The sequence below is a fragment of the Lepidothrix coronata genome, unplaced genomic scaffold (genome assembly GCF_001604755.1).
Source record: "Lepidothrix coronata isolate B3197 unplaced genomic scaffold, Lepidothrix_coronata-1.0 Scaffold27, whole genome shotgun sequence".
Lineage (NCBI taxonomy): Eukaryota > Metazoa > Chordata > Aves > Passeriformes > Pipridae > Lepidothrix > Lepidothrix coronata.
Window position 1 is genome coordinate 1,527,984 of NW_016690207.1, and position 13,003 is coordinate 1,540,986.

The 13,003-nt window shown below is 49.5% G+C and overlaps 1 protein-coding gene across 12 annotated transcripts in view; it reads right to left on the bottom strand.

The window, feature by feature from the left end:
- The window catches only part of NCAM1 (neural cell adhesion molecule 1), an 89,591-nt gene that overhangs the window by 41,765 nt on the left and 34,823 nt on the right, over nucleotides 1–13,003 (bottom strand). For all 12 annotated transcript variants that reach the window (XM_017809743.1, XM_017809742.1, XM_017809741.1 and 9 more), the window contains exons 2-5: nucleotides 2,346–2,420; nucleotides 1,955–2,173; nucleotides 1,098–1,241; nucleotides 200–337 (exon numbers count right to left, since the gene is read on the bottom strand). In XM_017809743.1, coding sequence (XP_017665232.1) covers nucleotides 200–337; nucleotides 1,098–1,241; nucleotides 1,955–2,173; nucleotides 2,346–2,420 — 576 coding nt within the window. The remainder of the gene's footprint in view (nucleotides 1–199; nucleotides 338–1,097; nucleotides 1,242–1,954; nucleotides 2,174–2,345; nucleotides 2,421–13,003) is intronic.

Below are 13,003 nucleotides of genomic sequence, written 5' to 3' on the forward strand. Positions count from 1 at the left end.
CAGGGAACAAAGGGCAGGGGGGGGGAGAGGCACAAAAAAAAACACATCATTGTGGTGGACAAAAGCACGTGTGAGTCCCACCAGGCTCAATTCCTCACTCTCAGTCACGGGACATTTCAGTTCGGTTTCCATCAGATGAGAACTCCCACAGTGAGGTTCTCACCCCCTGCTCTGCACCAGCCTTACTCTGAGCTCTCACCATTCACAATGACCTGGATGTCCTTGAAGTTGATCTCCCCCCGAGCCAAGATCCTCCCCTCACACCTGTACGTCCCCTCGTCCGTCTTCTTGATGCCCCGGATCTGCAGGTAGTTGTTGGACAGGACTATGAACCGCACTGCAAAGACAGAAGGGAGGCTCACCCAGGGGTCCTCAGGGCAGCTCTCTGCAGCTTCTGCTCCTCTCTGGGCCCCTTCTGGGTTGAGACAAGGATTGGTGGAGTGGAACTGCCCTTCCCACCACCAAAGGGAGATGCTGCTGCAGCTGGGTCTGACGTGGCCAAGGAAGGAACCCGGCTGTGGAGAGCAGCCAAGGGCTGGTGCTGGGCAGTGTAAGCACTCAGGGATAATCCACAGGAACACATCTACATTTCATCAGAGCAGGCAACATGCTGAAGGCTTTACTGCCCTCCTACCTGTGTGCCTGCAGCAGGTAGGTGTGACAAACCCAGCTGAGGCACAGCTGGAATCAGGGCTTTGGAGGCCCCTCTGGGCATGGCTGGCTGCAGCTTTGTGGAAGAAAGGGAAAGGTTCCTGCAAGGAGCTTTTAGCCCCTTTTCCTCAGGAAGGCTGGAGAGTGTCACAACATCCAGCTTTTCTGTCTGATGGCACTTCTTTTATCTGATTGTTTTCTCTTTAGCATTCTTTGCTTATTCCAGCATCAAAGCCTGATGGTCATTTCTGTGGGAACATTGCTGCCCTGCCACTGCCAAACCACAGCACCCTGACCAACTGAACTCACACCCTGTGACCCAGTGCCAGGCACAAACTGCTCCCCCTTTCCCCAGTGCCCACCACCCATTCTGTGTGTGAGCCTGATCTGAGCCCTGATGGGAGATGGACACTGGAGCCCGGAACGGAGGAGCACCAAGACCTTACCATCTTTTTTTAGGATGACATCCCTGCCTTTGTGCTTCCAGATGATGGTGGGAGGCAGCGAGCTGACCACGTCACACACGATCACAGCATCGTCCCCTTCCTTGAACTCCTGGGGGGTGGGAGCGTTCTTGAACATCAGCTTTTCTGAAAGCAAGGGAAGGAGAGAGTCACTGCAGCTTTCCCAGCACACCTCGAGCTGTGCTCCTGACTCAAGCCTGAGGGAAGCAAAGAAATCCCAGAGGGCCCCAAACCCCCTGGAAATCATCTTGTTGCCAAGGGGAGGATAAAGGTGTGTCTGATTGAATGCACTGCCCCATCCTCCAGCCCTGTCCCCCAGGAATATCAGTGGGCCAAGTCCATTCCCTAAATAACCCACACTGCAAACTGTGACCTTGGAACTGCTCAGCTTCCCAGCAGGAAGGGAAGAAGCTGTTCTCGTAGCTCTGCTGGCCAACATGCTGATGGCTTATTATAAACCTGGTGAACGTGTGGGCCCCTTCACTCAACACCAGAGCAGCCCCACAGCACGTCTGTCACACACAACAGCTGCTCCCCCTGGTTTCTCCTCCTGGACACTCAGGAAGCGCCAGAACCTTCTCCTTCCACCCCTTGCTCTCTGAAGAATTCCCAGCCCTGCCTTTCTGAAGGATTTCAGCACAGACGTGCCGGCGGGCAGACCACAGGTCCAGTTCCCATTAACCCCCAAAACCCAGGGAGGAGGAGGAGGCTGCACCTTCTCCACAGTTCCTTTCTTTTCACCCTCCTCCCCCCCTTTAAGCCCAGCCTTTTCCAGGGAGGCACAAGCCTTGCCTCCCTGCTGTTGCCCCAAGAACGGGGCCCCAGAGCCGCGGCCTTACGGAAGATCTTGACGTTGACGGTGGCCTCGGAGTCGCCCTCGTCGGCGCTGCTGACCACGCACTTGTAGATGCCGGCGTCGTCGATGTTGGCGTTGTAGATGGTGAGGGTGGAGGAGAAGTCATCGTTCCGCACCACCGAGATGCGCTGCTGGTTCGGCGTCAGCCTCTCCCCGTTCGGGGAGAACCACGAGATGTCCTTGTGCTTGGCCTCCCCTGCCACTGGGGAGAGGGGAGAACACAACATCACACTGAGCCCAACCCCGCACTCCTCGGCCTTGCGAGTCCTGCTACAGCAAATATCACCCCTCAGAGCACAGTCCCGCTTCCAAAGCACTGCCACCACCACACTGAACCCACCCAGACACGGGCGATGCCTTAGGCCAGCACTCACCTTGACATAAGAAGAACTTGGATTCTCCAACGCTGATCTCCCCCTGACTTGGAACGATGTCCACTTGTAGAGAGGCTGGGAAAGAGAAGAGCCCACAGGGGGTGGTTAAACAACAGGAGTGGTCTTCAGCAAAAAAGCTCTGCTGGCCTTCCAACCCTCACAGCTCCTTTATTCAGCAGAGTCCAGTGTAACACTCATTTTCTGATCTGAATTACACTGGTACTAAACAAGTGAGAAAGGACAGCACAGGTCCCCATTTCCACGTCCAGCACAGGTCCCCATTTCCACGTCCAGCACAGGTCCCCATTTCCACGTCCAGCACAGGTTCCCCCCTTCCATGTCCATTCACACCCAGCCCTGCCCAGTGCACGTCCATGCACGTCCAGTGCCCTTTTCCCCCAGCAACATCCCTGCCTTCTTCATTGCATAAATGATGACCCATTAGGCAGAAAATGTAATTGGATTCTGGCTTTCCTCCAGCTATAGCTTAATTCCACAGCAGATCTGTGGCCTAACAAGCCCAGGTCAAGTTGAATTTGAGGACACCAAAATGAATAGGTTTTCTTTCAAAAACCCCCTCCCGGTGTTTTCACGCTGTAGTGCATGAAAATCCCTCTCCCAGAGCAGCTCATTTTACCTCCAGACCACAGAGGTGTTATTTTAGCTGCCAAACACACCTGGATTTTCAAGGAACATGCACTGCTTGAGAAATTAAAACCTGACTGTGTGTGCCAATGGCAACATTCCTTAAAATACTCGGGAAACATATGGATGGGGGGGGTTAGGCATTAAGGCTGCAGCCACACACAGCTGAAGGAGCACTGCCTGCCCTCAGTAAAGAAGGACAGAAGCATTAGGATGGTCTGAGCACATTCCTGCAGCCAACAGCCACTGTGACACAGCACTTCTGCTCACAGGGAAACGGGAAGCAATTCATGGGAGCCAGTGGAGCCCTGCAAAGGACAATCCCGGGGCAAGATCCGGGCCACATCTCTGGCTTTGCTCTCCCTGGATTTCAGCAGGCTGTGCTGATAAGTGCTGGTGTTCCAGCCCAACAGGCTGGGGTACAGCAGTGAACAGAACCAACCCAGCCCAGACTCAGCTGACAGCAGAGTTGGGAGCACTGTGTGCTCCAGGTCTGGCTGCGTTCACAGGTCTGCCCAGCCCAGAGCCTGCCAGAGGGGGACATTCAAGTACCCCTGGATGCCCTGAGGAACAGCAAGGGGCTCATTCCAGCCCTCCTGGCCCGTCCAAGACACCCTTCTGAGCCCTGCAGCTGGAACTCAACAATGTTGGGATTGAATTCCCCACAGAGCTGCCAGCCCAGCCCAAGGAGGGGCTCTCAGCCCAGCCAGCAGAGCTTGCTTTCTCCTCAGGCAAGCACTGCTATCAGACCACGGGGTGCTGGTAAAATGGCTTTGAGCTAATTGAGATCTAATATAAATTCATCTCCCCCTTCTTTTTTTTTGCCACCCTACACTGTATAAACACACCACTGGCCCTCTTCTGCACTTGTGAGAGTCGCTGCCTGCTGGGAAGGCAGTGGCACAGGCTGGGGTTATTAATGCCTTTCATTCCATTCTCAGGTGCTTTCTGTTACAGCTAGAAAGGAGAAAAAAGGCTCTGTGTAAAGCACTGAACTTTTCATCACCCCCAAATTTGGCATCTGGGCTCTACCTCACATCTTTTTTTATGCATGTCTGTGCCACAGCAGATGCAAAGAATGGGAGGAAAACCACACAACCTGGGAATATCTCACTGTAATGACAGCCAAAAGGGCCAGGCAAGAGATCTGAGCCCAGGCAACACTCAGCTCTCAACACTTTCACTTATTTTTTTCCAAGGGCTCAGCTCCTTCTGTGCATTTAAGAGTTTCAAGAGAATGAAACCTGGAAACCACCCCTGGGACACAGGAAGGCAAAACTCTTTGGAGGCTTAGAAAGGAGCAAAGGAAGGACATCCCTGATTATGCCTCACTCAGTCACTGCTCCCTCTGCTCCACCAGCAGCAAAGTTTTCATTAAATCTCATCATTACTGGCCTAAGAAACAGCATTTCTGCAAAGGTTGTGCAGAGGGGCAGCAATTCCTTCACCACCAATCCCCCTGCACGTCAGCACAGCTCCTTCAGTTGTGATGGGAGGGAGGCACAGGGGAAACCTCCTTAGTCAGTTATTACTGACTCCAGAAAGGCACTTTTCAAACCCAGAAACTGCCAAGGGACAGAAACAGTGACCTGGTGAGCAGCAGGAAGCAGAGAGCCAGTATTAACAAACCTGCTTCACACCACACTTGAGCTTCTTTAATTTAATCCAGGAACAAGATGCTCAAGTACCCCAAGGTAGATCAAAACCTAACTGCTGTTTCAAGTGCTATTTTACTCCAGTGTCCACTGGGAGAGGAAATTCCCAGGGCTCATCTGTGCAGAAACACACCAAGGGTACTTATTAAAGGCACAAAACACACTCCAGAAACCCTCAACGTTTCCACTCTGCCAGAGATGTCGAGGAACAAAATTCTACCTGGCTTTTTTTAGCCTTTTGTGTCTTCTGACTGTGGGTCTGTGCAGGAGACTGGACAGGCTGTGGGGCTGCTCCAGCCCTGGGTTTTGTCCTCACAGTGTTTGCCAACAGCGTTCAGGCTTTGTCCTACAAATCCCAGATCCCTGGAGATGAAACTGGGCACCAAAGAGCCCAGGGGACACTGAAGGTAACCTGTGGAAACCAGCCCTGCCTGCCTCAGCCAGCCCTTGCTTTGCTGACACCACAACCTGGATAAACAGGCCCATCAGAACCACGAACTGTGCCTGCAATTACACCAACAATTGCTCCCTGCTCGCTAAACTCTCCTGCTCAGTGTGTGACCAAACCAACAGACCCAGCCCTGCCACGGGTTTTAATCACTATTTAATCGGTATTTTTGCTTCGCAGTTCAGGCAAACGGAGACTATTTTTTCCACTCTTCATTTAATAGACACTGGGAGCCCATTTGTATTCCACTTCCAACTTCAAGCAATAAAGGCCTTTTTAGCATCACATAATAACTGCATTAAAAGGCCTCTTCATAATCACACAATAACACTTTTTATAGCTCTGCCCTCCCCCATATCTTTTATCTGGTTACAAAGTTCCCCAGCCCCCAAATAATGCTGAATAATTCCCTATTGATTTAAAAAAAAAAAAAAATTGCTAATGCAACTTCCTGTTCATCTGTAGTTAAATATAATTAGTTTTGCATTTCAACAAAAGAAATGAGCTCAAATTAAGCCCTGATTTGGGTAATAGGCAGGGAGGCTGTACCCTGCTGGGCTAAGGCTGAGCCTAACACAGCAGGGTTTACCTGGGGGGTAAATAAGGTGCCACTTGCAGCAGAGGGAAGGGGTTCAGTGCTGGGTATTGGCTCCCTGTCTGCCCAAACTCACAGGGACTCCAGGGAAGCAGTGTCAGTGACCTGCAGCCACGCTCCCAGTCTGGAACATCTGCCTGTATCCATGCAAAGGGAATGTCCTGGAACACTCAATACACTCAGGACAAATCTGCAGTAGTGCAAATCTACCGTGGGGTTGTGTCCATGGATAAATGAGAGCTCATCCCCCCCCATCCTTCCCTTCCCACAAAACATCCCTGCTTTCCAGCCTGCCATCCCTTCAGCACTGACCCTCACAAGGTCCCAATCTGAGCCTTGCAACTCAAAAAGGATCTAAATCCTTGGCTGCCCAGCAGGAATGGTCCCATCTCACTGGGGGCCACGTCAGACCCTTCCCAGCCAGTTCTCTCTGCCAAGAGCACCTCAGCTCTCTGCTCACCTTTGGAGCCCCGTTAATACCCAACTCCCCTGGTTCTCAGGGCTCTCTCTGACAGGCACCATTCCTGGCTTGGAACACAGGGAACTGGGATATATTTGCCTGGGAGGCAGCAGAGCCCCTGCCATGGCAGCAATCCCTGTCCTCGGGTCACTCCTGTCACAGTAACCCTGCGATGGTGCATCACCACAACGTGCAGGTGAGGCTCAGGGAAAATGCAGCATAAAATAAAGCACAACAGGGATGAAATCAGCTGTAAATATTCCCTGTGTTCCCTTGCTAAAGACTGTACCTTTATTTTCATTCATTTCTAGCAACAGTTCTCCGACTCAACTAAATTGCAGAAATAAAAAAATCATCGGGAAAAAAAAAACTCTCTGCTGGGTCTAATGCCCCCAGCTCTCTGAGTAAGGGCAGGATTTGTAAAGCTTGTGAGCCCAGCAGATTATGGTGAAAGCCCTCAGGATTTAATACACAACAAAGGCTTAACAAGACAAAGACATGCCTCCTGTACACGGTCACTTTATTAAAAATACGCTGACTGCTCAGGAGGAGGAGGAGGAGGCAGCTGGGATTGATCCCAGCTGGGCTGCAGATCCAATTCCTCCCCCGTCGCCATGGGAACCACTCCCTAAATCTGCCAGGAATTGGAGGAGGGGACGGCTGGTACCTTTGGGGAATATCAGATCAGAAGGATTCGGGGAGGCAGCAAACAGCAGCACAACACAAAGAGAGAGATGTGAGCAGAGCTCCGTTCGCAGGGGAAGCAGCTGCAAACAAACCCCCCCAGCACAGCCCGGGCTGACCTGGATGTGGGAGGATGCTCCTCACTCACCCCGCTCCCAAACGCTCCCTCCTGCCCCAAAACCACGTCCAGCAGTCCCTCTGCCATCCTGGGAGTGCCTGCAGTTATTGAAATGCTGCTAACACCTTCTCCTACAGAGGCTCAGGAACCAAAGCACAACTCCTCAGACGTGTCAGTGGTTTTACACGGGACACGGTTTTTATGCCTCTTCTGACGACATTCCTGATAAAAGCTTTTTATTGCTACGGATCATAAAACTAATAGTCCTATTTGCCACAGCAAATATTTTCATTTACCTGAGGCAGAGTAAGCCAAGATGCTTTATGGAGCCATTAAATCAGGGTATGGACAATTTTAATTAAAAACTATGGAAGCCGCGACGTTCTGCCAAAAAAGAAATTTGGGTGAGTGACACTGCATTAAGGACCCAGAGAAGATGAGAAAAACAGGATTTGCTAAAGCTCCTGATTCAAGACTAATCTTGCTGCAGCCAGTTTCTCTTGGCAGCCGGTGAGCAGCACACACACTCTGCATTTGGGGGGGACAGAACTATTGCTCCACTTGCAAGGCAGGAGCAGCTCCACCCCCATGAAAGCCGAGGCTCCTGGAAGGTCCCTGTCATTCCCCAAAGGAAGCAATCCCTACCCCCTGCAAGCTCCACTCCCCCCACAGTCCATCATTTAACCTTAGCATCTCATCCTTAGCATAAGCTTTGATATAAAGTATTGACAGTAATTCTTTCCCAACCTCGGTGATGTAGCTTTGGGGACGTATTTTTAGCAATGCTTAAAAAGCTGAACTGGCTGAAAAGCTCGAAATTCAGTATTTACTTCATAGAAATCATTAACTCCAGTGTAACATCCACAAAACTGCAGTCACCAGGAAGGCACATTCCAGGTCTGGCTCATTCATTCTGTATTTTAGAACAGTTTCTCCCTTCGCTAATTCACGCAGGAATGTCTCAGGAGGAAAATAAAGCTTTCTCTTGTACTTCAGTTAAAAGGAAGAAGAAAACATGGAATGTAGTTTTTTTCCTCTTCTCTCTGTTTTCAAAGAGGTCAAATCAGGCAGAAGCAAAGCTCTCAAATTCCTAATTGCTTGTTTGTGAAGCATCATCAGATGTAAATGCATGAAAGTTACAGGCTGTAGTGAGAACAGGGCTTGGTTTCTCCTGCTCCCAGTTTGGCAACTTCTGCTCAAGGTCATTCCTCTTCCCAAAGCACTTGGACGAAGGTGACAGGGACCACACAGCCCTCATCAATAATCCTGCTGTGGCTCCCAGCTCCAAAGTTCACCCAGGTGACCTCTCCAGGTCCCTCCACCCTGCCCTGCTCTGGTTCTGTCACATCTTTGCCACCAGGGACTACACATTTTTTTCCTTACATCTCACTGTTTCTGCTCAAAATTAACGAGAGAAGTGGCTGCCCCAGCATGCCAAGGGTCATGTCCAAATCACTGCTGTGCCCTGGGCAGCACAGGGACACTGCCAGGGATCAGGAATCCCAGGGGAACAGGAGCCCTGCTTTGCTGGCAGTGGCCTGGAAGGGCCGTGGCTCACACAGTTCACCCCCTGCTCATCCATCATCTGCCCCTGGCAGCTCAGGGGAAGGCAGAAGCAACCCAAGTGTTGAGAACACAGAGAATCACAATTGTTCAAAGGCAAGAAAATGTCCAAAGGCCCTTCATTTTTGGATGCTGCTTCTAAGTGTGCCTTCAAGGCCCCCCAGCCAAGGTTGGAGGCAGGAGCTCTGCACTCAAACACCAGGATCTGGAGGTTTTTTGGATGTCTTACAAACATCCAAATCCAAGGCACCTTGAAGAATTCCTACACGAGTTTATACCAGCTTTGTCTGGGAAAGGATTTCACACTTGGAAACCCAAGTCCTTAAATATTCCTCCTGCATTCAGAGCCTTTCTGCCTCTCCTGAGCTGTGGCTCACAAACACTTCAGAGAGAGCACTACATATTTTAATAGTTTAAATTCATATCTGGAGCCATCATCTGCAAAGTGCCAGGAATCAATAGTTCATTTAATGTGTCTATTAATCTTTCATACCTAGTGGGCCCTGGGAATCCTGTGATAGCTGAATATCACTATATAGTTTGGGAAGAGCTAAAAATCATAGACTTAGACTGATAATAAACAGGGATTATCAACTTTGCCTAGCATCTTAATATTCCAAGATTAAACAGTCTCATTTTTCCTTGATATATTAGGTAAAAAAGAAATTTAATTAAAAAATTAAATGACATTAAAAACATGGGAAGGTTCTTTCACTGTATAAAATCACATGGCAAGAGTAGAAGGCATAAGGAAGCAAAAGAACAAGAAAACATGTCAGTATTTATAATTCTTATAATTTTTTGTACAAGCCTTCCACGATGGTGAACAAAACCACCTCAGCCACTCATCCCCCATGGACAAAGCACTGTCACAGGGCAGACTATTGGACGTTTCTGGGAATTTGGTGAACTTCCTGAACACATCAGTGCCTCTGGAAATACCACTGTAATTTGTGGGTAGGCTGTGATAACATTTAAAGCAGGATATTAACTGGAAGACCTTTTGCAACCACCACACTGCTGGAACCTCCAGAATTCCAGCAGGTCATTAGGACTGTCAGCATCATTAATGCAGCTTTCCACTGAATAAAAACCAAAGCATTAATAGAATGCAAACAGAAGCCCAAGGACTGGGAAGAATAACATGCTAATACAGTGCCCTATTTGCTCAACAAGCACAGGAACAAAAAATCCCTTCAGGCAAGAGGGAAATGAGCTTGTTTGCTGCCTCCTCTGCTGCTGCACCACTGCTTTAACTACTGGGTGTCAGACTCATGTCGAGTCCAGGCAGTAAATCAGTGCCCCCCTCGTTCAGGCACTGCAGTGGAGAGCAGAGGAACAGTTTACACAACCTCAAATTCAGACATCACTGACAGCCAAGGAGCCCAGAAAGGGGCGATCCCAGGGCAGAAACAAAAGGAATCTGAACCCACCCAAAGGCAGCAAATCCTCCCAGCATCAGCTGGGACTGGCAGGAGAAACAGGCACCAAATTGCCACAAGGCAGGAAAATGTTTCATCTGCTGTTCCCTTGGGAAGTCTCCTGGAAACCCAGGAAACTCAATCTCCGCAGCTCAGAAGTCATGCAAGTCAGACAAAGGACGTTTTAGCTGAACATTTGTGCTTCAAAAATCAGGAGAACTGTCAGAGTTCAGGACCAAACCCCTCCTGGTCACTCCTTGCAATAACTTGCTCCAAGACTTGCAGTCATTTACTCCATGTAAGCACCAAGAGAAAACCTCCAGGGCACTCTAAGCACAACTGGATTTTCACACCTCTCCCTGTGCAATAAAACACAGGATATAGGGAAAAACTAGAATAACAGGGAACTAGAGCCTTGCTGCTGCTGCTGGGTGCTTCATGTGACACTGCTCTTGTGACAGGTCTCTAAAAAACGCAAATAAAAAAACAAAATACAGAAGTCACACACACAGATTCACCTTCTGACCCTGCTGTGCTCTGCACAGATCTGAGCACACCAGGCACAAATACAGGAGCTGGTTACCTTTGTTCCTGCTCTGATTGACACCCCCTCAGTGCACTGGGCTCTCGGGGTGTTCCAGGGACTGAACTCGGGGCAGTGGCAGGTTCAGCATCTCTAACTCACCCTGCACACATCAAATCACCCCCAAAACAGGGACTCTCCACTGCAGCAGTTCAGAAGGGAAGGGAAGCAGCAGGTGAAGGCTGTAAATGGTGAGAGCACAGCCCAAGGCACACCAGTGTCCAACATGACCAAGAGCAGCCCTGCCTTAAACCCATCCAGGCTTCCTGATCTGTGCTAAACCCACTGCAACCCCACCAAACTTCACGAGCAAAATGTAAGCAACAAATCCATAATCCCAGGGAAGCAAAGTCAGCCTGGTCAAGCCACACACACGGATCCATCCCTTCTCTCTCCTCCCAGCTCACTCCCATGCTCTGCTCTGTCTCAGTCTCCTCCAGGACTTCCCCTCTCAGGAGGGAAACATCAGAACACTTTGGCCTGGGAAGTTCAGTGCCTGTCACAAGTTCTGCTCACTCCACACAACAGCAGCCCCTTCTCTCTGAAGCAGGCTCTGGCACTTCCTGCACACTCCAATCTTTCCTAGGATGCTGCACTTGTTTCCATAGTAATGTCACTTGTTTACCCTCCTCCTTCATTTCTTTTGACCAAGGAATGGCTGTGTCTCCCTAAACTTGATCTCCTCAGTGCAATAAAACCAGCAGAACCCAGTCTGACTTGATTACTGCACTGGAGAGCCATGGGGTTCTGAATGACACCAGCTTATATTTTTACTTTCTGGCTGATGAATCCACCTGAACAAAGACAATGAGAAGTCACTCTCGAGCTTTTATGAGATACAACATTTGCTTTCAAAACAAGCTGTGTCCCACATGCAGAGTTAACTTTGGGTAACTGGTGAAAATCCAGTTGTGCTCTAATTGCTGCCCAGTCTAATGGCAAGAGCTTGACATTAGTGGTACTATAATTAAATGTAATTAGCTAATACACTCGAGTGGTGACCACGATTTTCAGAATATTTGGGCCCAAATTAAGAGTCAAAGGCAGGGTTACTCTAAAGCAGCTTTTCTCCTTCAGGCTCCATGAAAAATCTCAACCCCCAGCTCCTTATTTAGATGTCCAGGGTGGCCCAGGACTGAGCACTGAACACCTCCTGCCCAGAGATGCTTCAATCCTGCTCTGCACTCTCAAATATCAGACCTTTTTATTGAGATGTGTTCCCTAAATAGGAACTGTCAGGAGGGATTACCCAGCCTGGAACTGGAGTTAAGCTCTTTAGGGGAGGGGCTGTTTTGTTTACAATTTAAAGAGCATTTCCCACACAGGACCCTGCTCTGGGACTGTGGCCCCTGTGCTCTGCCACAGGGATGAGCCAGGTCCAATACCTGCTTTCCAGCAACAGCCAGGAGCAGCTTTGGAAGCAGAAGCAGGCAGGGTTAATCCCCAGGATAATGTATATCCAGGGACAGACTCCACCTGACCCCTATTTACTAATGGCTGGGAACATTCTGTGAAGCCTGAGGATTTAGCTGTCTTCTAAAGCTCCCTTGTAGATATGAATTCCTTCATTCTGTCCTGAACAAGGCCCTCAGGCCCAGGGGGGGACTGCTGGGCTGTCCTGGGCAGGGCCAGCAGTTGGACTTGGAGGGTCCTGGTGGGTCCCTTCCAACTCAGGAGATTCTCTGATAACTTTTGCTCAGAGAGCTACGAGTTCACAAATACAGAGATGATTATTGAACACAGATGTATCTCCTTTCCTTGATCAGAAAGAAAGATGTTCATTTTATCCCCTGTTTGACCAATGCTAACAACTTCAGGCAATGCAAGAACACTCCAATTCTCCTGTGACACCTGAGGATCTATTTAAGCCTTAAAAGCCACAACAGTCAATGAAAATGTTTCTCTTAACACAACTATTTTCTCCTTCACCCCCCCTTGCACACAGCAGCTGTCAGGGCTGGTGGAATCAGGTTTACCACATTTTGCTGCTCTTTACAATGTTTGCATTGCAACTGTAGTGCAGGAACTACACCTGGAAAGGAGCAGGAGGGGAAGGAGAGAGCTCAGTGAGCTGAGAGGGCCAAGACCTTTGGGCCACCCGAGGACTCATCTCAATTCCTTTCCTTCCACACTCCCTCCTGCTCTTCAGGGCGTGAAATAACAGCAGAGGAACCACACCACTGTCACAGAACACATAACAGCAGAACAGAAAATGCAGGAGGAGTAAGACAAATGTCCTCTGAGTACAAGAGGAATGAAAATGTCCTCAAACTGGAACAAAAGCAGACACACACCAAGTGATCAATGTGGAGGCTCTGCTGGAAGAATAAACCCAAGTGTCACTGTATTGCCATGATTAAAAATAGCAAAAGCTCCTGTACCACTGAAACCCCTCGTGGAATTGTTGTTACTATGATTAATTGCTCTTTACTTTAAGAAGTCCCCAGGGACCAGTGAGATGTGCAAGTGTCTGAATCTCCCAGATA